Source organism: Oncorhynchus mykiss, chromosome 19 (genome assembly GCF_013265735.2).
Source record: "Oncorhynchus mykiss isolate Arlee chromosome 19, USDA_OmykA_1.1, whole genome shotgun sequence".
Taxonomy (NCBI): domain Eukaryota; kingdom Metazoa; phylum Chordata; class Actinopteri; order Salmoniformes; family Salmonidae; genus Oncorhynchus; species Oncorhynchus mykiss.
In genome coordinates this window covers 61,843,754-61,868,928 of record NC_048583.1, presented here as the reverse complement: position 1 = coordinate 61,868,928, position 25,175 = coordinate 61,843,754, and the positions used below count along the sequence as shown (strand labels likewise).

General features: G+C 47.7%; 3 protein-coding genes across 6 annotated transcripts in view; 1 reads left to right on the top strand and 2 right to left on the bottom strand.

The window, feature by feature from the left end:
- pygl (phosphorylase, glycogen, liver) overlaps positions 1-5,292 on the bottom strand; it is a 35,029-nt gene extending 29,737 nt beyond the window's left edge. Inside the window, exons 1-3 of the mRNA XM_036955307.1 lie at positions 4,920-5,292; positions 3,181-3,282; positions 2,301-2,379 (exon numbers count right to left, since the gene is read on the bottom strand). Of these exons, the coding sequence (XP_036811202.1) occupies positions 2,301-2,379; positions 3,181-3,282; positions 4,920-5,162 (424 nt within the window). The 5' untranslated portion in view covers positions 5,163-5,292. The remainder of the gene's footprint in view (positions 1-2,300; positions 2,380-3,180; positions 3,283-4,919) is intronic.
- Positions 5,293-13,041: 7,749 nt separating this feature from the next.
- LOC118941520 lies at positions 13,042-14,734 on the top strand. Its single transcript, XM_036955309.1, has 2 exons — positions 13,042-13,532; positions 14,113-14,734. Exons 1-2 carry the CDS (start codon positions 13,054-13,056, stop codon positions 14,651-14,653), a joined length of 1,020 nt encoding a protein of 339 aa, XP_036811204.1. The 5' UTR covers positions 13,042-13,053; the 3' UTR covers positions 14,654-14,734.
- A 1,313-nt stretch (positions 14,735-16,047) lies between these two features.
- The window catches only part of trim9 (tripartite motif containing 9), a 106,744-nt gene continuing 97,616 nt past the window's right edge, over positions 16,048-25,175 (bottom strand). For 2 of the 4 annotated variants that reach the window (XM_036955298.1, XM_036955300.1), the window contains 4 exons: positions 25,065-25,103; positions 19,925-20,228; positions 18,324-18,486; positions 16,048-16,277 (listed from right to left, as the gene is read on the bottom strand). In XM_036955298.1, the coding sequence (XP_036811193.1) occupies positions 16,200-16,277; positions 18,324-18,486; positions 19,925-20,228; positions 25,065-25,103 (584 nt within the window). In that variant the 3' untranslated portion in view covers positions 16,048-16,199. The remainder of the gene's footprint in view (positions 16,278-18,323; positions 18,487-19,924; positions 20,229-25,064; positions 25,104-25,175) is intronic. The other 2 variants (XM_036955299.1, XM_036955301.1) reach the window with 1 other exon arrangement.

Here is a 25,175-nt window from a genome sequence, read left to right as displayed (position 1 = left end):
GGTGGTGGGGCGGGACAGCCTCCTAGTGGTGGGGCGGGACAGCCTCCTAGTGGTGGTGGTGGGGCGGGACAGCCTCCTAGTGGTGGTGGTGGGGCGGGACAGCCTCCTGGTGGTGGTGGTGGGGCGGGACAGCCTCCTAGTGGTGGTGGTGGTGGGGCGGGACAGCCTCCTAGTGGTGGTGGTGGTGGTGGGGCGGGACAGCCTCCTAGTGGTGGTGGGGTGGACAGCCTCTTAGTGGTGGTGGTGGGGAACAGCCTCCTAGTGGTGGTGGTGGGGAACAGCCTCCTAGTGGTGGTGGTGGGGAACAGCCTCCTAGTGGTGGTGGTGGGGAACAGCCTCCTAGTGGTGGTGGTGGGGGGGAACAGCCTCCTGGTGGTGGTGGTGGTGGGGCGGGACAGCCACCTAGTGGTGGTGGTGGTGGGGCGGGACAGCCTCCTAGTGGTGGTGGTGGTGGGGCGGGACAGCCTCCTAGTGGTGGTGGTGGGGCGGGACAGCCTCCTAGTGGTGGTGGTGGTGGGGCGGGACAGCCTCCTAGTGGTGGTGGTGGTGGTGGGGCGGGACAGCCTCCTAGTGGTGGTGGGGCGGGACAGCCTCCTAGTGGTGGTGGTGGTGGGGCGGGACAGCCTCCTAGTGGTGGTGGTGGTGGGGCGGGACAGCCTCCTGGTGGTGGTGGTGGGGCGGACAGCCTCCTAGTGGTGGTGGTGGTGGGGCGGACAGCCTCCTAGTGGTGGTGGTGGTGGTGGTGGGGCGGGACAGCCTCCTAGTGGTGGTGGTGGTGGGGCGGGACAGCCTCCTGGTGGTGGTGGTGGTGGGGCGGACAGCCTCTTAGTGGTGGTGGTGGTGGGGCGGGACAGCCTCCTGGTGGTGGTGGTGGGGCGGGACAGCCTCCTAGTGGTGGTGGTGGTGGGGCGGGACAGCCTCCTAGTGGTGGTGGTGGTGGGGCGGGACAGCCTCCTGGTGGTGGTGGTGATGGGGCGGACAGCCTCCTAGTGGTGGTGGTGGGACGGGACAGCCTCCTAGTGGTGGTGGTGGTGGGGCGGACAGCCTCCTAGTGGTGGTGGTGGGACGGGACAGCCTCCTAGTGGTGGTGGTGGTGGGGCGGGACAGCCTCCTAGTGGTGGTGGTGGGGCGGGACAGCCTCCTAGTGGTGGGGCGGGACAGCCTCCTAGTGGTGGGGCGGGACAGACTCCTAGTGGTGGTGGTGGGGCGGGACAGCCTCCTGGTGGTGGTGGTGGGGCGGGACAGCCTCCTAGTGGTGGTGGTGGTGGGGCGGGACAGCCTCCTAGTGGTGGTGGTGGTGGGGCGGGACAGCCTCCTAGTGGTGGTGGGGCGGACAGCCTCTTAGTGGTGGTGGTGGTGGGGCGGACAGCCTCCTAGTGGTGGTGGTGGTGGGGCGGACAGCCTCCTAGTGGTGGTGGTGGTGGGGCGGGACAGCCTCCTAGTGGTGGTGGTGGGGCGGACAGCCTCCTAGTGGTGGTGGTGGTGGGGCGGACAGCCTCCTAGTGGTGGTGGTGGGGCGGACAGCCTCCTAGTGGTGGTGGTGGGGAACAGCCTCCTAGTGGTGGTGGTGGGGAACAGCCTCCTAGTGGTGGTGGTGGGGAACAGCCTCCTAGTGGTGGTGGTGGGGGGAAACAGCCTCCTGGTGGTGGTGGTGGTGGGGCGGGACAGCCTCCTAGTGGTGGTGGTGGTGGGGCGGGACAGCCTCCTAGTGGTGGTGGTGGTGGGGCGGGACAGCCTCCTAGTGGTGGTGGTGGGGCGGGACAGCCTCCTAGTGGTGGTGGTGGTGGGGCGGGACAGCCTCCTAGTGGTGGTGGTGGTGGTGGGGCGGGACAGCCTCCTAGTGGTGGTGGGGCGGGACAGCCTCCTAGTGGTGGTGGTGGTGGGGTGGGACAGCCTCCTAGTGGTGGTGGTGGTGGGGCGGGACAGCCTCCTAGTGGTGGTGGTGGTGGTGGTGGGGCGGGACAGCCTCCTAGTGGTGGTGGTGATGGGGCGGGACAGCCTCCTAGTGGTGGTGGTGGGGTGGACAGCCTCCTAGTGGTGGTGGTGGTGGGGCGGACAGCCTCCTAGTGGTGGACAGCCTCCTCGCGTTGATGGGGACAGCCAGCCTACAGCAGCCTCCTAGGTTGAGTAAACTTCCTGTTCTGGTGAGCCAACTGCAGCCTCCTAGGGTTGAGTAAACTTCCTGTTCTGGTGAGCCAACAGCAGCCTCCTAGGGTTGAGTAAACTTCCTGTTCTGGTGAGCCAACAGCATCCTAACACACACTGACAGACAGACAGACACATGGATCTTGGTACTGTACCTGCCAGTCTGCCTAGGCCTCCGTTCCCCAGCCCTGCATCCTCCTCCATCTCCTCCAGATCCTCCATGTCCAAACCCAGCTACATGACAGACATAAAAAAACAACTCAATTCAGTTCGTTCAACTCACAGTCCCATATTAAAGGCTAGTTTATACCCCACAAGTAGCTACTCTAAATAGCGTTGCGTAGCTTAGCAAAGCCACGCAGACATGTTCAGTCCTGCAATTCATAACTCTGTGCAGGATCGCCATCTTGCGAAGCGTTCTTGCGTTGTGTACGCAAGGTGTAAACTAGGCTTTTAGTGTCCAATAATGTGTTTGAGCTCATGCATTAGTTGACACTCAAAGTTGATAAAAGTAATGACTAAGGTTGTGTGTTAGTCATGCTGTCACGGTTCTTGAGAAAGTCTGTCTCTTATAAGACAGCTTGTTTGCCTGTGGCACTAGTCGTTTCTGCCTGCAGACATGCCGGTGTGTCCCTGACATCTCCCAGGTCCATCTCACCTGGCTGGTAGACTGTCTACAAGGTTCCATCTCACCTGGCTGGTAGACTGTCTACAAGGTTCCATCTCACCTGGCTGGTAGACTGTCTACAAGGTTCCATCTCACCTGGCTGGTAGACTGTCTACAAGGTTCCATCTCACCTGGCTGGTAGACTGTTTACAAGGTTCCATCTCACCTGGCTGGTAGACTGTCTACAAGGTTCCATCTCACCTGGCTGGTAGACTGTCTACAAGGTTCCATCTCACCTGGCTGGTAGACTGTCTACAAGGTTCCATCTCACCTGGCTGGTAGACTGTCTACAAGGTTCCATCTCACCTGGTAGACTGTTTACAAGGTTCCATCTCACCTGGTAGACTGTGTATAAGGTTCAAGCTCACCTGGTAGATGGCCTCGTCACAGGCGTTCTGCAGCCCCAGGTTAATCATGGTGTTCTGGAGGGTTCTGCCCATGTAGAACTCCAGGGAGAGGTAGTACACCCGCTGGACAGGAGAACAGGAACATTTAGCAGTGGTTCCGTCCCGCCACTCAGTTTCTGCACTGTATCCCTCTCATCTAGTTAATATTCTAATCTGTACAGTTCATATTCTAATCTGTACAGTTCATATTCTAATCTGTACAGTTCATATTCTAATCTGTACAGTTCATATTCTAATCTGTACATTTCATATTCTAATCTTTACCGGTCAATAAAATGTCTAAATAGACACAAACAAGTAGGTGGGCCTATGCCAAACTATGCTGCACCCCTGCCCAGTCATGTGAAATCCATAGATTAGGAACCGATTAATTAATTTAAATTTAATGATTGCCTTTTTTTTTTAACTAGGAAAGTCAGTTAATTACAAATTCTTATTTACAATGAACAAATTCTTATTTACAATGACAGCCTAGGAACAGTGGGTTAACTGCCTTGTTCAGGAGCAGAATAACAGATTTGTACCTTATCAGCTCAGGAATTCGATCTAGGAACCCTTCGGTTACTGGCCAAATACTCTAACCACTAGGCTACCTGCTGCCCCCTATATGATCTGTAACTCAGTCAAATCTTACATTGTTGCATGTTGCATTTATACTTTTACTCAGTATGTTAAACATACAATATGTTGCTAATTTGCTAAAGGCTTTATATGTTACGAATATGCAAAACGTAGAATACGTTGAATAGCAAAATGTACAATACGTTACGAATTTGCAAACGTATAATATGTTACGAATTCTAGCTAGCTCGCTAACTTTAGCTAGGCTATGGGTTAAGGTTAAAGGTTTAAGGTTAGGGGAAAGGTTAGCTAAAAGGGTTAAGGTTAGGGTTACCTAACATGCTAAGTAGTTGAAAAGTTGCTAATTAGCATGCACCCCAACCAACCATCCTACATTCGTGTTTTACCTTAAGTAACCATGCCAAACTAACATAATAATACATTTACAGGTTTACATACAGAATAATACAAAATGCTCTGAGACCAGGTTGCCTGTTCACCCCGCTATCATCCAGAAGGCGAGGTCAGTACAGGTGCATCAAAGCTGGGACCGAGAGACTGAAAAACAGCTTCTATCTCAAGGCCATCAGACTGTTAAACAGCCACCACTAACATTGAGTGGCTGCTGCCAACACACTGACTCAAATCTCTGGCCACTTTAATAAATGGATTTAATAAGAGGTATCACTAGTCACTTTAAATGACGCCACTTTAATAGTCTAAATACCCTACATAACTCATCTCATATGTATATACTGTATTCTATACCATCTACTGCATCTTGCCTATGCCCCATGGCCATCGCTCATCCATATATTTATATGTACATGTTTTCATTCATCCCTTTACACATGTGTGTATTAGGTCATTGTTGTGGAATTGTTATATCACTTGTTAGATATTACTGCAATGGTCGGAACTAGACGCACAAGCATTTCGCTACACTCGCAATAACATCTGCTAACCATGTGTATGTGACCAAAATAAATGTTGATTTGATGATGGTGAAAATAAGAGGGGCGACTCTGACCAGCGGACCAAAATGAGGACAAGACACACAGGAAGCCAGGATAATTCTCCACGTAAACTGGTGCATGATATTTGGTAAAGGAAATAACTTTTGAAACAAACAACTTTACCTTGGGATCGGTCTCATAGTAAAACTGTTGCGTTCTGATCCATCTTCCCACCAGGTGATCTCGAACCGTGTGCGCGAGGGCGAAGTAATAATCCCGCGGCGTCGCTACGTTCCGGTCTTTGACCAAAGTGAAGTGGAGATGTCGGTTAAAACCTTTCTTCAACTCGGCGACGTTCTCGACACCGACTATTCCCCTGATACTGATCTGTTTACGCTTCTCCAGGTCAGTTAGAGGCGACGCCATGCTGCTGAACAAAACTGCTGCTGTCCGTCTTCAACTTTAATAACCATGAAGTGGCGAAGTGAAGTATAGGTCCTAGCATTTCTGTGGCATCCGTCTCCTCCTCTCTATCCTCTCTAATGTACATTGGTGCATGCAGGCGGATGTGTTGTCGCTAACCCAGCCTCTCAACCTCTTGCGGATCAAGCCATAGCACAGCAGAGAGAACATATTTGAAGAAGGCTAAATGTTTTTGGACACCTACAATTTATTGAATATTCATTAATACAGAAAACACCAAGAGATCAGTAATAGTAACACTTCCAATAATAACAATAATATCATAATGTGTCTTTATCGACTACAACACTGAGTGTACAAAACATTATGGACACCTTCCTAATATTGAGTTACACCCCCCCGACCATGTCAACTCCAATGCTTCCCACAGTGATGTCAAATTGTCTGGATGTCCTTTGGGTGACGGACCATTCTTGATACACACGGGAAACTGCCGAGTGTGAAAAACCCAAGCAAGCGTTTTACGTTTTGTACACTCGGTGTACTGTACGTATAAGCAAGTAGGCTAGTATATGTAAATTAGAACAATGCTTAAAGGACATTCCAACATTTATATAATCTGCCAAACATTGGATGTTAAACGACCATTGTCTGACGCACGCTCTGCATGCGCAGCATAGGGTAGGCTATAACTCTATACTGTATATTGAAATAAACTGCCAATGTCGCCCAGCGACTGTATGCACATTTCTAGAATTATAAATTAGGACAGTAAAATAAAGATGTGTTGAGGGACTAAGGGATAGACTTACTTTTTTTGTTTGTTGATTCACCACAAATACTTTTTATTTGATTTTAAACTCACCGACTCGAGGGTGGGCACCGTCTATCTGACTCAAATGATTAGACACCTTCGTCTACAGCTGGTTTAGACATCAATTAAAATGAGTATGGATGAATAACACCAATGGTTCAACATCGACCTTCATTCAAATATATATCTTAATTCAAGTTGATGCTTACCGACAGTTATCTACAAACTGTATTGGCTCGAATCAAATATCAATATGTCAGTCTCAAAATTGTATAACAACAAGCTTGCAGAAAGAGGGCTGAATGAACATCTACTGTGTATGCTGGAAGAGTTATGAACCACGGCCATATGTCTTTAATTTGGCCTACATCCTAGGATAATTACCATCTTGGTCTTTATTTGGCCTACATCCTAGGATAATTACCATCTTGGTCTTTACTTGGCCTACATCCTAGGATAATTACCATCTTTGTCTTTACTTGGCCTACATCCTAGGATAATTACCATCTTGGTCTTTATTTGGCCTACATCCTAGGATAATTACCATCTTGGTCTTTATTTGGCCTACATCCTAGGATAATTACCATCTTGGTCTTTATTTGGCCTACATCCTAGGATAATTACCATCTTGGTCTTTATTTGGCCTACATCCTAGGATAATTACCATCTTTGTCTTTACTTGGCCTGGATCCTAGGGTAATTACCATCTTTGTCTTTACTTGGCCTGGATCCTAGATGACCCCCCCCCCCCCCCCCCACACTCTGTCTCTCTCTCTGACCCACTCTCTTTCTCTCTCTCTCTCTCCATAGGTCTGTGAGGATATTTTGGGCAGAGTGCACCTGCGGTAAGGACCAAAGTGAATTCTGTCTAGTAGCCTCCATAATGACTCAACAAAAGAGGCAGACAAAAAAACAACTGAGTGTTTAGAGAGTTGGCAGTGGTATTAATGAAGATTTAACTCAGTCAAGCAGCAAGACCAGGCAGCCCATGTTACCCCTCTATAGGTCTGGAGTTGCATTGTGCTTCCCCCTTTATAGCCTAACCCTAGGTCTACTGCTCCGGTAGTCATGGTTACACTAGGTCTACTGCTCCGGTAGTCATGGTTACACTAGGTCTACTGCTCCAGTAGTCATGGTTACACTAGGTCTACTGCTCCGGTAGTCATGGTTACACTAGGTCTACTGCTCTGGTAGTCATGGTTACACTAGGGCTACTGCTCCAGTAGTCATTGTTACACTGGGTCTACTGCTCCGGTAGTCATGGTTACACTAGGCCTACTGCTCCGGTAGTCATGGTTACACTAGGGATACTGCTCCGGTAGTCATGGTTACACTATGCCTACTGCTCCAGTTGTCATGGTTACACTAGGCCTACTGCTCCAGTTGTCATGGTTACACTAGGGCTACTGCTCCAGTAGTCATGGTTACACCAGGTCTACTGCTCCGGTAGTCATGGTTACCCCAGGTCTTCTGCTCCGGTAGTCATGGTTACACTAGGTCTACTGCTCCGGTAGTCATGGTTACACTAGGTCTACTGCTCCGGTAGTAATGGTTACACTAGGCCAACTGTTCCTGTAGTCATGGTTATACTAGGCCTACTGCTCCGGTAGTCATGGTTACACTAGGCCTACTGCTCCTGTAGTCATGGTTACATTAGGCCAACTGTTCCTGTAGTCATGGTTACACCAGGCCTACTGCTCCAGTAGTCATGATTACACTTGGCCTACTGCTCCTGTAGTCATAGTTACACTAGGCCAACTGTTCCTGTAGTCATGGTTACACTAGGTCTACTGCTCCGGTAGTAATGGTTACACTAGGCCAACTGTTCCTGTAGTCATGGTTATACTAGGCCTACTGCTCCGGTAGTCATGGTTACACTAGGCCTACTGCTCCTGTAGTCATGGTTACATTAGGCCAACTGTTCCTGTAGTCATGGTTACACTTGGTCTACTGCTCCTGTAGTCATAGTTACACTTGGCCAACTGTTTCTGTAGTCATGGTTACACCAGGCCTACTGCTCCAGTAGTCATGATTACACTAGGCCTACTGCTCCAGTAGTCATGGTTACACTTGGCCTACTGCTCCTGTAGTCATAGTTACACTAGGCCAACTGTTCCTGTAGTCATGGTTACACTAGGTCTACTGCTCCGGTAGTCACGGTTACACTTGGTCTACTGCTCCTGTAGTCATAGTTACACTAGGCCAACTGTTCCTGTAGTCATGGTTACACTAGGCCTACTGCTCTGGTAGTCATGGTTACACTTGGTCTACTGTTCCTGTAGTCCTGGTTAAATGTTGGCCTTCCTCTCAGTCAACGCCCAAAATAAAAAGCAGTTGGAAGATGGATGATGACTGTATCTAAACCACCCTGCATAACAGTAGGCTTTGTATGATTCCTAAATCACCCTGCAATACAGTAGGCTTTGTATGATTCCTAAATCACCCTGCGATATAGTAGGCTTTTGTATGATTCCTAAATCACCCTGCAATACAGTAGGCTTCGAATGATTCCTAAATCACCCTGCAATACAGTAGGCTTTGTATGATTCCTAAATCACCCTACGATATAGTAGGCTTTTGTATGATTCCTAAATCACCCTGCAATACAGTAGGCTTTGTATGATTCCTAAATCACCCTGCAATACAGTAGGCTTTGTATGATTCCTAAATCACCCTGCGATATAGTAGGCTTTTGTATGATTCCTAAATCACCCTGCGATATAGTAGGCTTTTGTATGATTCCTAAATCACCCTGCGATATAGTAGGCTTTGTATGATTCCTAAATCACCCTGCAATACAGTAGGCTTTTGTATGATTCCTAAATCACCCTGCAATACAGTAGGCTTTTGTATGATTCCTAAATCACCCTGCAATACAGTAGGCTTCGAATGATTCCTAAATCACCCTGCAATACAGTAGGCTTCGAATGATTCCTAAATCACCCTGCGATACAGTAGGCTTTGTATGATTCCTAATGACATCCAATACATGGAAATGCTTACAAAGAGAATGCCTCAAGACATCAGTGCAGCATCCTCTTACCATGGCCCTGGAATTCTCTTGGAAATACTGTAGTTGGCCCCACGGGGATTTTAAAGGGCTCAATATGACAGCCCAGAGAGCTGTACACTAAGTCAGGGCGAATGACAAGTGTCACTAATCTCACCGTATGTATGTCTCAAGTGGTACCCTATTCCCTATAAAGTGCACTACTTTAGACCAGATCCCAATCAAAAGTAGTGCACTAAACAGGGAGCCGTTTGGGATGCAGCGGCCGTGTGCTGAGGTAAAGACTATAATCGGTTTATCAAGTGTTTCTAGGTATAAAAAGGAACAACTATGAAGCTCAAAACAAGGGAGAGCACCTTTAAATCCTGTCTTTGTTTTCTGCAGCCCCATCAACCACTAGCGCTAGCCTGGGTACCAGTTTCCTTTGTGTTCTTCGCCATTACTTGTCAAGCCAAACTTGTTGACAAAGAGTGGAATGATAGCACAAACAGACTGGTACCCAGGCTATATCTCTATTTACTGTACAGTTTGAGAGCAGCAGCACACATCAGACCACTTTACAGCTTTTAATGACACGAAACAGCACCTCATGGGATATATTCCCTTTCATTATTAAATTCAGAATTAAAGTTACAAAAATAAGGAACAACAGTGATGTAAACGTGGAAAATCCCCAACGAAAATGCTCTCTGTCCGAACGTAACTAATAACATCAATAACTAACGACGTGAATAACTAATACATCTATATCCATCTCCTCAACATAAGAACATTTTCATGAATGATAGTACAAAAACTATTCAGGACTCATAAGTGGCACCCTATTCCTTACCTAGTGCACTACTTTTCACCATAGACCCCCTTTAGTTAAAAAAGTAGTGTACTATAAAGGAAATATCGTTCCATTCAGGAATCATCATATGATTCATAGGGTTCCATTCAGGAATCATCCTATGATTCATAGGGTTCCATTCGGGAATCATCATATGATTCATAGGGTTCCATTCAGGAATCATCCTATGATTCATAGGGTTCCATTTAGGAAGCATCCTATGATTCATAGGGTTCCATTCAGGAATCATCCTGTGATTCATAGGGTTCCATTTAGGAATCATCCTATGATTCATAGGGTTCCATTTAGGAATCATCCTATGATTCATAGGGTTCCATTCAGGAATCATCCTATGATTCAACCACCTACAGTAAGAGTATTAGTATGCTGTGTCGTCGTGCCACCTTATTCACAATAACCTGTAATGTAGGAGGGGGAAAACATCCAAACATTTTCATTGTTGTTGGTCACCAACATCATCATCACCCCAATGACCACCCCCCCCCCCCCCCTCCCCACATACTACCGGTCCTACTGATAGCAAAATAAAACTGTTTAAAAACAATAATACTACTAAATCTGGTGTAATTATAGAGCCTCTTGCCAGCTGCCAGTGGATAGATCCCAAAGGGTACCCTATTCTCTACACAGCCCTTTACTTAGAACCAGAACCCTATAGGCCCTATGTAGGCAATAGGGTACCCTATTCTCTACACAGCCCTCTACTTAGAACCAGAACCCTATAGGCCCTATGTAGGCAATAGGGTACCCTATTCTCTACACAGCCCTCTACTTAGAACCAGAACCCTATAGGCCCTATGTAGGCAATAGGGTACCATTTTAGCACGTAGCCTATTCTCTATATTCTCTATATTCAGCGCGTAGAAACATCATTGACAGCTGGAGAAACAGACGGTGAGACGTCTGAAATGACATCCTATTCATTATATACTGTAGTTCATTATATAAGAAATTAGGTCCCATTTGGGACGCCCGATAGGGTCAATAAATAACCCATTTGGGACGCCCGATAGGATCAATAAATAACCCATTTGGGACGCCCAATAGGATCAATAAATAACCCATTTGGGACGCCCGATAGGGTCAATAAATAACCCATTTGGGACGCCCAATAGGATCAATAAATAACCCATTTGGGACGCCCGATAGGGTCAATAAATAACCCATTTGGGACGCCCAATAGGGTCAATAAATAACCCATTTGGGACGCCCGATAGGGTCAATAAATAACCCATTTGGGACGCCCGATAGGATCAATAAATAACCCATTTGGGACACCCAATAGGATCAATAAATAACCCATTTGGGACGCCCAATAGGATCAATAAATAACCCATTTGGGACACCCGATAGGATCAATAAATAACCCATTTGGGACGCCCAATAGGATCAATAAATAACCCATTTGGGACACCCGATAGGATCAATAAATAACCCATTTGGGACGCCCAATAGGATCAATAAATAACCCATTTGGGACACCCGATAGGATCAATAAATAACCCATTTGGGACGCCCAATAGGATCAATAAATAACCCATTTGGGACGCCCAATAGGATCAATAAATAACCCATTTGGGACGCCCGATAGGGTCAATAAGTAACCCATTTGGGACGCCCGATAGGGTCAATAAATAAACACCTGCTTACTTCCAGTAGTAGAATAGAATAAGTCGACTCTCTCGTTAGAATGGTTACAAACTATGGATGAGGTTGAGGTTCACACAAGCAAAGCCACTGGTAGCGTCTCATTTACAGAATACAATAGCAATTACGGTCCATGTCTGAGTCACAAATGACAACCTATTCTCTACGTAGTACACTACTTTTCACCAGAGCCCTATGGGTCAGTTTGAGAACAGCACACATCTATGAGAAATAATTGCCCTTTTGGGATGCAACCCATTGCTTTCTGTCAGGGATCAGTGCATCGGTCACCGTCAGCCTTCTACAGGTAGGTACTGGTCTCTTCAGTCCTCTGCTGCTGTCCCTGGCTGTCATAAAAGGGGGGGGGGGGGGTGTATAGCAGTAGTATAGCAGTAGAACATCACCATGGCAACATTTAGAGACCACAGAGTTATTACTATGACTCGCAGATACAACACAGGGTTGTTATGGTGGATATAACACAGGGTTGTTATGGTGGATACAACACAGGGTTGTTATGGTGGATACAACACAGGGTTGTTATGGTGAATACAACACAGGGTTGTTATGGACAGATACAACACAGGGTTGTTATGGTGGATAAAACACAGGGTTGTTATGGTGGATACAACACAGAGTTGTTATGGTGGATACAACACAGGGTTGTTATGGTGGATACAACACAGGGTTGTTATGGTGGATACAACACAGGGTTGTTATGGTGGATACAACACAGGGTTATTATGGTGGTTATGGTGGATACAACACAGGGTTATTATGGTGGTTATGGTGGATACAACACAGGGTTGTTATGGTGGATACAACACAGGGTTATTATGGTGGTTATGGTGGATACAACACAGGGTTGTTATGGACAGATACAACACAGGGTTATTATGGTGGTTATGGTGGATACAACACAGGGTTGTTATGGACAGATACAACACAGGGTTGTTATGGTGGATACAACACAGGGTTGTTATGGTGGATACAACACAGGGTTGTTATGGTGGATACAACACAGGGTTGTTATGGTGGATACAACACAGGGTTGTTATCGTGGATACAACACAGGGTTGTTATGGTGGATACAACACAGGGTTGTTATGGTGGATACAACACAGGGTTGTTATGGTTGTTATGGTGGATACAACACAGAGTTGTTATGGTGGATACAACACAGGGTTGTTATGGTGGATACAACACAGGGTTGTTATGGTGGATACAACACAGGGTTGTTATGGTGGATACAACACAGGGTTGTTATGGACAGATACAACACAGAGTTGTTATGGTGGATACAACACAGGGTTGTTATGGTGGATACAACACAGAGTTGTTATGGTGGATACAACACAGGGTTGTTATGGACAGATACAACACAGGGTTGTTATGGTGGATACAACACAGGGTTGTTATGGACAGATACAACACAGGGTTGTTATGGTGGATATAACACAGGGTGGTTATGGTGGATACAACACAGAGTTGTTATGGTGGATACAACACAGGGTTGTTATGGACAGATACAACACAGGGTTGTTATGGACAGATACAACACAGGGTTGTTATGGTGGATACAACACAGGGTTGTTATGGTGGATACAACACAGGGTTGTTATGGTGGATACAACACAGAGTTGTTATGGTGGATACAACACAGAGTTGTTATGGTGGATACAACACAGAGTTGTTATGGTGGATACAACACAGGGTTGTTATGGTGGATACAACACAGAGTTGTTATGGTGGATACAACACAGGGTTGTTATGGTGGATACAACACAGGGTTGTTATGGTGGATACAACACAGGGTTGTTATGGTGAATACAACACAGGGTTGTTATGGACAGATACAACACAGGGTTGTTATGGTGAATACAACACAGGGTTGTTATGGTGGATACAACACAGGGTTGTTATGGTGGATACAACACAGGGTTGTTATGATGGATATGGTGGATACAACACAGGGTTGTTATGGTGGATACAACACAGGGTTGTTATGGTGGATACAACACAGGGTTGTTATGGTGGATACAACACAGGGTTGTTATGGTGGATACAACACAGGGTTGTTATGGTGGATACAATACAGGGTTATTATGGTGGATACAACACAGGGTTGTTATGGTGGATACAACACAGGGTTGTTATGGTGGATACAACACAGGGTTATTATGGTGGATACAACACAGAGTTGTTATGGTGGATACAACACAGGGTTGTTATGGTGGATACAACACAGGGTTGTTATGGTGGATACAACACAGGGTTGTTATGGTGGATACAACACAGGGTTATTATGGTGGATACAACACAGGGTTATTATGGTGGTTATGGTGGATACAACACAGGGTTGTTATGGGGGATACAACACAGGGTTGTTATGGACAGATACAACACAGGGTTGTTATGGTGGATACAACACAGGGTTGTTATGGTGGATACAACACAGGGTTGTTATGGTGGATACAACACAGGGTTGTTATCGTGGATACAACACAGGGTTGTTATGGTGGATACAACACAGAGTTGTTATGGTGGATACAACACAGGGTTGTTATGGACAGATACAACACAGGGTTGTTATGGTTGTTATGGACAGATACAACACAGGGTTGTTATGGTTGTTATGGTGGATACAACACAGGGTTGTTATGGTGGATACAACACAGGGTTGTTATGGTGGATACAACACAGGGTTGTTATGGTGGATACAACACAGGGTTGTTATCGTGGATACAACACAGGGTTGTTATGGTGGATACAACACAGAGTTGTTATGGTGGATACAACACAGAGTTGTTATGGTGGATACAACACAGAGTTGTTATGGTGGATACAACACAGGGTTGTTATGGTGGATACAACACAGGGTTGTTATGGTGGATACAACACAGGGTTGTTATGGTGGATACAACACAGAGTTGTTATGGTGGATACAACACAGAGTTGTTATGGTGGATACAACACAGGGTTGTTATGGTGGATACAACACAGGGTTGTTATGGTGGATACAACACAGAGTTGTTATGGTGGATACAACACAGGGTTGTTATGGTGGATACAACACAGAGTTGTTATGGTGGATACAACACAGGGTTGTTATGGTGGATACAACACAGGGTTGTTATGGTGGATACAACACAGGGTGGTTATGGGGTTAATTCCATTTCAAATCCAGTTAATTCAGAAAGTATTCAGAAATTTCAATACCAACTCTCTTCAATGAGGAAAATTTGGAATTGAATTTGGGTTTATTTTCTGAATGAACTGGAATTGATATGAAATGAATCAAAACCCTAATTGTCCCTGTAAGTCTATGATAACATTGTTGTCCTCTACAGAGTTCTAGAACCAGAACTAACAGGGCAGGGTTCTGGAGTCTGGTGATGAGTAGTAGTCTTCTTTGATTGGTTAGATGGATGAAGCTGGTTCACTTTAACCCAATCATAATAATTTACATGTTAAGACAGGACAGTAAGCTCAGAGTTCCATTTCCAGGTAAGAGTTCCAGGTGTCCATGGTTATGGAGCAGGATGTTTGTACATGTATGGCGGAGTATCCATGGTTACAGAGCATGGTTATGGAGCAGTCTGTATGTACATGTATGGCTGAGTATCCATGGTTACAGAGCAGTATATACATGTATGGCTGAGTATCCACGGTTACGGAGCAGCCTACATGTACATGTATGGCTGAATATCCATGGTTACGGAGCAGTATGTATGTATGTACATGTATGGCTGAGTATCCATGGTTACGGAGCAGTATATACATGTATGGCTGAGTATCCATGGTTACGGAGCAGTATGTATGTACACGTATGGCTGAGTAGCCATGGTTACGGAGCAGTATATACATGTATGGCTCAGTATTGAGAGTCGTGTACTGTACAGTCAAGGCTATGGGTCTGGACCGTCTGGTGATCTGTAGAGTTCAGGGGTCAGGAGCGTTGTCAGTCGACGTCACTCCAACCCAACACTAGTCCCGCGATCGACAGGCAAAGATTGCTCTATCTGATGTAAGACGATGCGGCTGGTTGGTCTATAGAGGAAAGGGAAAGGAGGGCGTGGTGTTGTGTTGTGTACATGGCTGTGAGTTAAATTAACCCTCCTGGGTACATCTAAAATCCCACCTTATTCCTATGTAATGCAATACCTTTGGCACAAGTCTGGACAAAAATAGTGCCAAATATAGGGAATAGGGTGCAATTTGGGACATAACCCTAGAGAGCCCAGAAATTGAGCAGCCTGGTGCCTTTCTGAGTACCAAATGGCTCCCTATTCCTTATAAATTCCCTATGGGGCCATGGTTAAAAGTAGTGCACTATGTAGGGAATAGGGTTCTATAGGGCTCTGGTCTAAAGTAGTGCACTATATAGGGAATAGTAGTCTATAGAGCCCTGGTCTAATGTAGAGCACTATGTAGGGAATAGAGTTCTATAGAGTCCTGGTCTAATGTAGTGCACTATGTAGGGAATAGGGTTGGTTCTATAGGGCTCTGGTCTAAAGTAGTGCACTATATAGGGAATAGGGTTCTATAGGGCCCTGGTCTAAAGTAGTGCACTATGTAGGGAATAGGGCTCTGGTCTAATGTAGTGCACTATATAGGGAATAGGGCTCTGGTCTAATGTAGTGCACTATATAGGGAATAGGGTGCCATTTGGGACACCGACATTGTCTTGCTTCACTGCAGTGCTGAGTCAACTCCTTAACACACTGAGCCAGACAGGTCTGCTTCCCCTGGTGTGTAGAAGTCAGGAATGGGCAGGCCGGTGTGCAGGGTCACCTACAGAACACAGGACAAACATTGCCATCATCATCATCATCATCACCCTACTCCTCCTCTTCCTCATCATCATCATCACCATCCTCCTCTTCCTCCTCATCATCATCACCCTCCTCCTCCTCCTCTTCCTCATTATCATCATCACCATCCTCCTCCTCTTCCTCATCATCATCATCATCCTCCTCCTCTTCCTCCTCCTCATCATCACCATCCTCCTCCTCATCATCATCATCATCATATCCTTGCAGCAAAAAAATAGTATATATTTCCCAAGTAGATAGAACGAGCTGAAGAAAACATGTCATTCAAAGTATTGACCACCAGGTGGAGCTGTTGAGCTGAATGAGAAATTAGACAGCTATCAACGTTACTGCTGCTGGTGTCAGCAAACACATCATTACTGTATTGACCACCAGGTGGAGCTGTTGAGCTGAATGAGAAACTAGACAGCTATCAACGTTACTGCTGCTGGTGTCAGCAAACACATCATTACTGTATTGACCACCAGGTGGAGCTGTTGAGCTGAATGAGAAACGAGACAGCTATCAACGTTACTGCTGCTGGTGTCAGCAAACACATCATTGCTGTCACCAATACAGATAAATATAGATGAGGACGCTGTCTGTCTACAGGCAGGGATAATTTCATACATATTCATAGACTCTATTGTGTAGCTTCTTCAGACTTTTCTCTGCTCCGGAGACGCTACCTGGTTGGAGTAATGGTTTCTACGTTGGGGCTACCTGGTTGGAGTAATGGTTTCCACGTTGGGGCTACCTGGTTGGAGTAATGGTTTCTACGTTGGGGCTCCCTGGTTGGAGTAATGGTTTCTACGTTGGGGCTACCTGGTTGGAGTAATGGTTTCTACGTTGGGGCTCCCTGGTTGGAGTAATGGTTTCTACGTTGGGGCTCCCTGGTTGGAGTAATGGTTTCCATGTTGGGGCTACCTGGTTGGAGTAATGGTTTCTACGTTGGGGCTACCTGGTTGGAGTAATGGTTTCTACGTTGGGGCTACCTGGTTGGAGTAATGGTTTCTACGTTGGGGCTACCTGGTTGGAGTAATGGTTTCTACGTTGGGGCTACCTGGTTGGAGTAATGGTTTCTACGTTGGGGCTACCTGGTTGGAGTAATGGTTTCTACGTTGGGGCTACCTGGTTGGAGTAATGGTTTCCACGTTGGGGCTACCTGGTTGGAGTAATGGTTTCCACGTTGGGGCTACCTGGTTGGAGTAATGGTTTCTACGTTGGGGCTACCTGGTTGGAGTAATGGTTTCTACGTTGGGGCTACCTGGTTGGAGTAATGGTTTCTACGTTGGGGCTACCTGGTTGGAGTAATGGTTTCTACGTTGGGGCTCCCTGGTTGGAGTAATGGTTTCTACGTTGGGGCTCCCTGGTTGGAGTAATGGTTTCCACGTTGGGGCTACCTGGTTGGAGTAATGGTTTCTACGTTGGGGCTACCTGGTTGGAGTAATGGTTTCTACGTTGGGGCTACCTGGTTGGAGTAATGGTTTCCACGTTGGGGCTACCTGGTTGGAGTAATGGTTTCTACGTTGGGGCTCCCTGGTTGGAGTAATGGTTTCCACGTTGGGGCTCCCTGGTTGGAGTAATGGTTTCTACGTTGGGGCTACCTGGTTGGAGTAATGGTTTCTACGTTGGGGCTACCTGGTTGGAGTAATGGTTTCTACGTTGGGGCTACCTGGTTGGAGTAATGGTTTCTACGTTGGGGCTACCTGGTTGGAGTAATGGTTTCTACGTTGGGGCTACCTGGTTGGAGTAATGGTTTCTACGTTGGGGCTCCCTGGTTGGAGTAATGGTTTCTACGTTGGGGCTACCTGGTTGGAGTAATGGTTTCTACGTTGGGGCTACCTGGCTGGTAAAACATTGTTTCCACGTTGGTGCTACCAGGTTGGTATTAACAGTATTTCTATGTTGTGGTGACATTGTTGTGGTGACATTACCTCAACATTAGTACACTGTTTCTACGTTGGGGCTATAACATTGTTTCTATATTGGGGACTGTAACGTTTCTACGTTGTTTCTAGGTTACCTGTACATTGCGGTTGAGGCTGACAGCAGGGTAGTAGATCCCCTCGATGCCTTCGAAGGCCACAGGACCCTGCTGTTCGTCGTTGATGAGGAAGATGAGCACCCCTCTGGTGAAGTCTAACAACACTCCTACTGTAGCCTCTTCACTGACGCCCCCGTCCGTCCTGAAGAGACACACAAACACAGGGGTAAGGTCCAACACACACACTATGCACTGAGCAACAATACACACGAACCACAGGTGGTTGGTGGCACCTTAATTGGGGAGGACGGGTTCGTGGTAATAACTGGAGCGGAATCTGTGGAATTTTATGATTTTTTAAAAACATTTTATTTCACCTTTATTTAACCAGGTAGGCTAGTTGAGAACACCTTTATTTAACCAGGTAGGCTAGTTGAGAACACCTTTATTTAACCAGGTAGGCTAGTTGAGAACACCTTTATTTAACCAGGTGGGCTAGTTGAGAACACCTTTATTTAACCAGGTAGGCTAGTTGAGAACACCTTTATTTAACCAGGTAGGCAAGTTGAGAACAAGTTCTCATTTACAACTGCGACCTGGCCAAGATAAAGCAAAGCAGTTCGACACAAACAACACAATAGAAAAAGTTTATATACAATGTGTACAAATGAAGTAAGGAGGTAATTACAGTTTAGCAAATTAACACCGGAGTGATAGATGAGCAGATGATGATGTGCAAGTAGAGATACTGGTGTGCAAAAGAGCAGAAAAGTAAATAAAAACAATATGGGGATGAGGTAGGTAGTTGGGTGGGTTATTTACAGATGGGCTATGAACAGCTGCAGTGATCTGTAAGCTGCTCTGACAGCTGATGCTTAAAGTTAGTGAGGGAGATATAATTCTCCAACGATTTTTTGCAATTCGTTCCAATCAGTGGAATGGGATCAAATACATCAAACACGTGGTTTCCATGGTTTCCAGGTGTTTGATACCATTCCGTTCGCTCCGTTCCCGCCCATCATTATGAGCCGTCCTCCCCTCAGCGGCCTCCTCTGGTACACACATAAACCTGAACATAAAATACACTCTGTATGTTGTACAGATCCGTCAACACATTTCATCTACTATCTTATTTTATACTTCACACGCTAAAGTATGTCGAAGCAAGACACTGATTCACTGATTGACATGTAGAATATATCGTAGCTCCCCATTGAGAGACACAGAGAGCCAGTGGCTAAGTTATCCCTCCATTTCTATTACCTGTTAGTGTGTGTGTGTGTACCAGGTGACATACCTGCTGGTGTGTGAGTTGTTGTGTGTGTACCAGGTGACATACCTGTTGGTGTGTGAGTTGTGTGTGTGTGTGTGTACCAGGTGACATACCTGTTAGTGTGTGAGTGTACCAGGTGACATACCTGTTAGTGTGTGTGTGTACCAGGTGACATACGTGTTAGTGTGTGGGTCGTGTGTGTGTGCACCAGGTGACATACCTGTTAGTGTGTGTGTGTGTACCAGGTGACATACCTGTTAGTGTGTGTGTGTGTACCAGGTGACCTACCTGTTGGTGTGTGTGTGTGTACCAGGTGACATACCTGTTAGTGTGTGAGTTGTGTGTGTGTGTGTACCAGGTGACCTACCTGTTGGTGTGTGAGTTGTTGTGCATGAACCAGGAGCGGTTGTTGTCCACGTACATGGCCCAGGCCTTGTCGTCTTTCCCCAGCATCACGTCCTTCAGCACGTCGCCGCGGGCAACCCCGAACGCAGGGTCCGGGTGGTTGTCATAGCGATCCACCGTGATCTCCCAGTAGTGCACACCGCGGGAGAAGCCGGAATTACCCATGACCACCCTGTCGTCGTAGCTGTTGCACGTCACCGTCAGGTTGTCGTTGGAGAGGATGATGTCAGGGTGGGCCGACGCGGGGTCAAAGGTGAACCAGGCAACTGTAGAATGTACACACACACACACAGGTTCTTCCATCATAAGGTATGGTCAGTGTGATCAGAGTGAAGACATGTAACAGAGGACAAGAGGCTAGCTAGGTGGTGGTCTAGTCTGAGGTAAGTGACTCTATGTTACTGGTGTCTGTGATGTAGCCAGAGAGGTATACTACAAAGTAGGATCAATGAGCTAGCCAGCTAACTTTGATAAACATCCAGAAATAACTTTATTTTCTGGTTCATTAAGAAGGCTGATCACACACAGTAGAATATGTTTGTTGAAGTCAATTAGTGCACGACCATTTCAAGGTTATCTTTCTAAAAAAAAAACGAAAACGTTTCAGAATATTCAAACAAGTTAACTGGCTAAAGTCCTTGATCGTGTTTAGTAGTTATAGTCTTCTAAATCTGGCACGACAACAGTTGGCCAAACAGCAAAATGAGATCTGGGATCAGGCAACAGTAGTCGGACGTATCATCAATGACCAACATGAAGACAAACATTTAATACTTGAGTGTTACCAGAATATATGACTTCTATCCTGACTGGTACTCTATAGCAGAGCTTCCCAAACTCGGTCCTGGGCCCCATCTGGGTACACGTTTTGCCCCAGCAATACACAGCTGATTCAAAGTATCAGAGCTTGATGATGAGTTGGTTCCTGGAGAGTTGGTTCCCTTCCAATAGGTTTTCACTCCAACCCTGTTCCTGGAGAACCCCCCTCCAATAGGTTTTCACTCCAACCCTGTTCCTGGAGAACCCTCCTCCCCTAGGTTTTCACTCCAACCCTGTTCCTGGAGAACCCCCCTCCAATAGGTTTTCACTCCAACCCTGTTCCTGGAGAACCCCCCTCCCCTAGGTTTTCACTCCAACCCTGTTCCTGGAGAACCCTCCTCCCCTAGGTTTTCACTCCAACCCTGTTCCTGGAGAACCCCCCTCCCCTAGGTTTTCACTCCAACCCTGTTCCTGGAGAACCCCCCTCCCCTAGGTTTTCACTCCAACCCTGTTCCTGGAGCACCCCCCTCCCCTAGGTTTTCACTCCAACCCTGTTCCTGGAGAACCCCCTTCCAATAGGTTTTCACTCCAACTCTGTTCGTGGAGAACCCCCCTCCCCTAGGTTTTCACTCCAACCCTGTTCCTGGAGAACCCTCCTCCCCTAGGTTTTCACTCCAACCCTGTTCCTGGAGAACCCCCCTCCCCTAGGTTTTCACTCCAACCCTGTTCCTGGAGAACAAACCCTCCAATAGGTTTTCACTCCAACCCTGTTCCTGGAGAACCCTCCTCCCCTAGGTTTTCACTCCAACCCTGTTCCTGGAGAACCCCCCTCCCCTAGGTTTTCACTCCAACCCTGTTCCTGGAGAACCCCCCTCCAGTAGGTTTTCACTCCAACCCTGTTCCTGGAGAACAAACCCTCCAATAGGTTTTCACTCCAACCCTGTTCCTGGGGAACAAACCCTCCCCTAGGTTTTCACTCCAACCCTGTTCCTGGAGAACAAACCCTCCAATAGGTTTTCACTCCAACCCTGTTCCTGGAGAACCCTCCTCCCCTAGGTTTTCACTCCAACCCTGTTCCTGGAGAACCCTCCTCCCCTAGGTTTTCACTCCAACCCTGTTCCTGGAGAACCCTCCTCCCCTAGGTTTTCACTCCAACCCTGTTCCTGGAGAACCCTCCTCCCCTAGGTTTTCACTCCAACCCTGTTCCTGGAGAACCCCCCTCCCCTAGGTTTTCACTCCAACCCTGTTCCTGGAGAACCCTCCTCCCCTAGGTTTTCACTACAACCCTGTTCCTGGAGAACCCCCCTCCAATAGGTTTTCACTCCAACCCTGTTCCTGGAGAACCCCCCTCCAATAGGTTTTCACTCCAACCCTGTTCCTGGAGAACCCCCCTCCCCTAGGTTTTCACTCCGACCCTGTTCCTGGAGAACCCTCCTCCCCTAGGTTTTCACTCCAACCCTGTTCCTGGAGAACCCCCCTCCCCTAGGTTTTCTCTCCAACCCTGTTCCTGGAGAACCCCCCTCCCCTAGGTTTTCACTCCAACCCTGTTCCTGGAGAACAAACCCTCCAATAGGTTTTCACTCCAACCCTGTTCCTGGAGAACCCTCCTCCCCTAGGTTTTCACTCCAACCCTGTTCCTGGAGAACCCCCCTCCCCTAGGTTTTCACTCCAACCCTGTTCCTGGAGAACCCCCCTCCAGTAGGTTTTCACTCCAACCCTGTTCCTGGAGAACAAACCCTCCAATAGGTTTTCACTCCAACCCTGTTCCTGGGGAACAAACCCTCCCCTAGGTTTTCACTCCAACCCTGTTCCTGGAGAACAAACCCTCCAATAGGTTTTCACTCCAACCCTGTTCCTGGAGAACCCTCCTCCCCTAGGTTTTCACTCCAACCCTGTTCCTGGAGAACCCTCCTCCCCTAGGTTTTCACTCCAACCCTGTTCCTGGAGAACCCTCCTCCCCTAGGTTTTCACTCCAACCCTGTTCCTGGAGAACCCTCCTCCCCTAGGTTTTCACTCCAACCCTGTTCCTGGAGAACCCCCCTCCCCTAGGTTTTCACTCCAACCCTGTTCCTGGAGAACCCTCCTCCCCTAGGTTTTCACTACAACCCTGTTCCTGGAGAACCCCCCTCCAATAGGTTTTCACTCCAACCCTGTTCCTGGAGAACCCCCCTCCAATAGGTTTTCACTCCAACCCTGTTCCTGGAGAACCCCCCTCCCCTAGGTTTTCACTCCAACCCTGTTCCTGGAGAACCCTCCTCCCCTAGGTTTTCACTCCAACCCTGTTCCTGGAGAACCCCCCTCCCCTAGGTTTTCACTTCAACCCTGTTCCTGGAGAACCCCCCTCCCCTAGGTTTTCACTCCAACCCTGTTCCTGGAGAACCCCCCTCCCCTAGGTTTTCACTCCAACCCTGTTCCTGGAGAACCCCCTTCCAATAGGTTTTCACTCCAACCCTGTTCCTGGAGAACCCCCCTCCCCTAGGTTTTCACTCCAACCCTGTTCCTGGAGAACCCTCCTCCCCTAGGTTTTCACTCCAACCCTGTTCCTGGAGAACCCCCCTCCCCTAGGTTTTCACTCCAACCCTGTTCCTGGAGAACAAACCCTCCAATAGGTTTTCACTCCAACCCTGATCCTGGAGAACCCTCCTCCCCTAGGTTTTCACTCCAACCCTGTTCCTGGAGAACCCCCCTCCCCTAGGTTTTCACTCCAACCCTGTTCCTGGAGAACCCCCCTCCAGTAGGTTTTCACTCCAACCCTGTTCCTGGAGAACAAACCCTCCAATAGGTTTTCACTCCAACCCTGTTCCTGGGGAACAAACCCTCCCCTAGGTTTTCACTCCAACCCTGTTCCTGGAGAACAAACCCTCCAATAGGTTTTCACTCCAACCCTGTTCCTGGAGAACCCTCCTCCCCTAGGTTTTCACTCCAACCCTGTTCCTGGAGAACCCTCCTCCCCTAGGTTTTCACTCCAACCCTGTTCCTGGAGAACCCTCCTCCCCTAGGTTTTCACTCCAACCCTGTTCCTGGAGAACCCTCCTCCCCTAGGTTTTCACTCCAACCCTGTTCCTGGAGAACCCCCCTCCCCTAGGTTTTCACTCCAACCCTGTTCCTGGAGAACCCTCCTCCCCTAGGTTTTCACTACAACCCTGTTCCTGGAGAACCCCCCTCCCCTAGGTTTTCACTCCAACCCTGTTCCTGGAGAACCCCCTCCCTCCAATAGGTTTTCACTCCAACCCTGTTCATGGAGAACCCCCCTCCCCCAGGTTTTCACTCCAACCCTGTTCCCGGAGAACCCCCCTCCCCCAGGTTTTCACTCCAACCCTGTTCCCGGAGAACCTCCCTCCCCCAGGTTTTCACTCCAACCCTGTTCCTGGAGAACCCTCCTCCCCTAGGTTTTCACTCCAACCCTGTTCCTGGAGAACCCCCCTCCAATAGGTTTTCACTCCAACCCTGTTCATGGAGAACCCCCCTCCCCCAGGTTTTCACTCCAACCCTGTTCCTGGAGAACCCCCCTCCCCTAGGTTTTCACTCCAACCCTGTTCATGGAGAACCCCCCTCCCCCAGGTTTTCACTCCAACCCTGTTCCCGGAGAACCTCCCTCCCCCAGGTTTTCACTCCAACCCTGTTCCCGGAGAACCCCCCTCCCCCAGGTTTTCACTCCAACCCTGTTCCTGGAGAACCCCCCTCCCCCAGGTTTTCACTCCAACCCTGTTCCTGGAGAACCCTCCTCCCCCAGGTTTTCACTCCAACCCTGTTCCCGGAGAACCTCCCTCCCCCAGGTTTTCACTCCAACCCTGTTCCCGGAGAACCCCCCCCCCCCCAGGTTTTCACTCCAACCCTGTTCCTGGAGAACCCTCCTCCTCCAGGTTTTCACTCCAACCCTGTTCCTGGAGAGCTTCAGGACCAGCGTTGAAGAGACCTGCCGTAGTTGATAGTATACAGAGCTGGGTTCAAATCACATATCTCTGACACATACTGTCAAATACACTGTTATGACACACACTTTACAAATACAATAGTACATTAGACACTCAAGGAGAGGGCAGATGCTATCTCTGTGGGTACTCCGTGTAATGGGATTTGATACAGTTACCATGGCAATTGGAACATTAACGTCAGTTCCCATAGGAATATCACTTGAGTAAAAAAAAAAATATGTTGATTGGAGGTTCACAGTGGAACCTGAAATAACTGAAGCCCCAATTGGACAGCAAACTGCCCACCCCTTGGTTATCAAGTCAATGATTGGTTGCTGTGATGACATTTGCAATGATCAGGTTAGGAGTGGAGCTGAGTGGAGTACATTCAGCAATGAGAGGGTTAAAGGGTGTGTGACCCATCCATACCTGTGGCTAGCGTTTGCATATCACAAGGGGATTGTCCAGCTGCAATGTGAAATGCATAGAGAGAGGGAGAAGAAGGGGGATGGGAGAGAGAGAAAGAAAGAGAAATAGAGA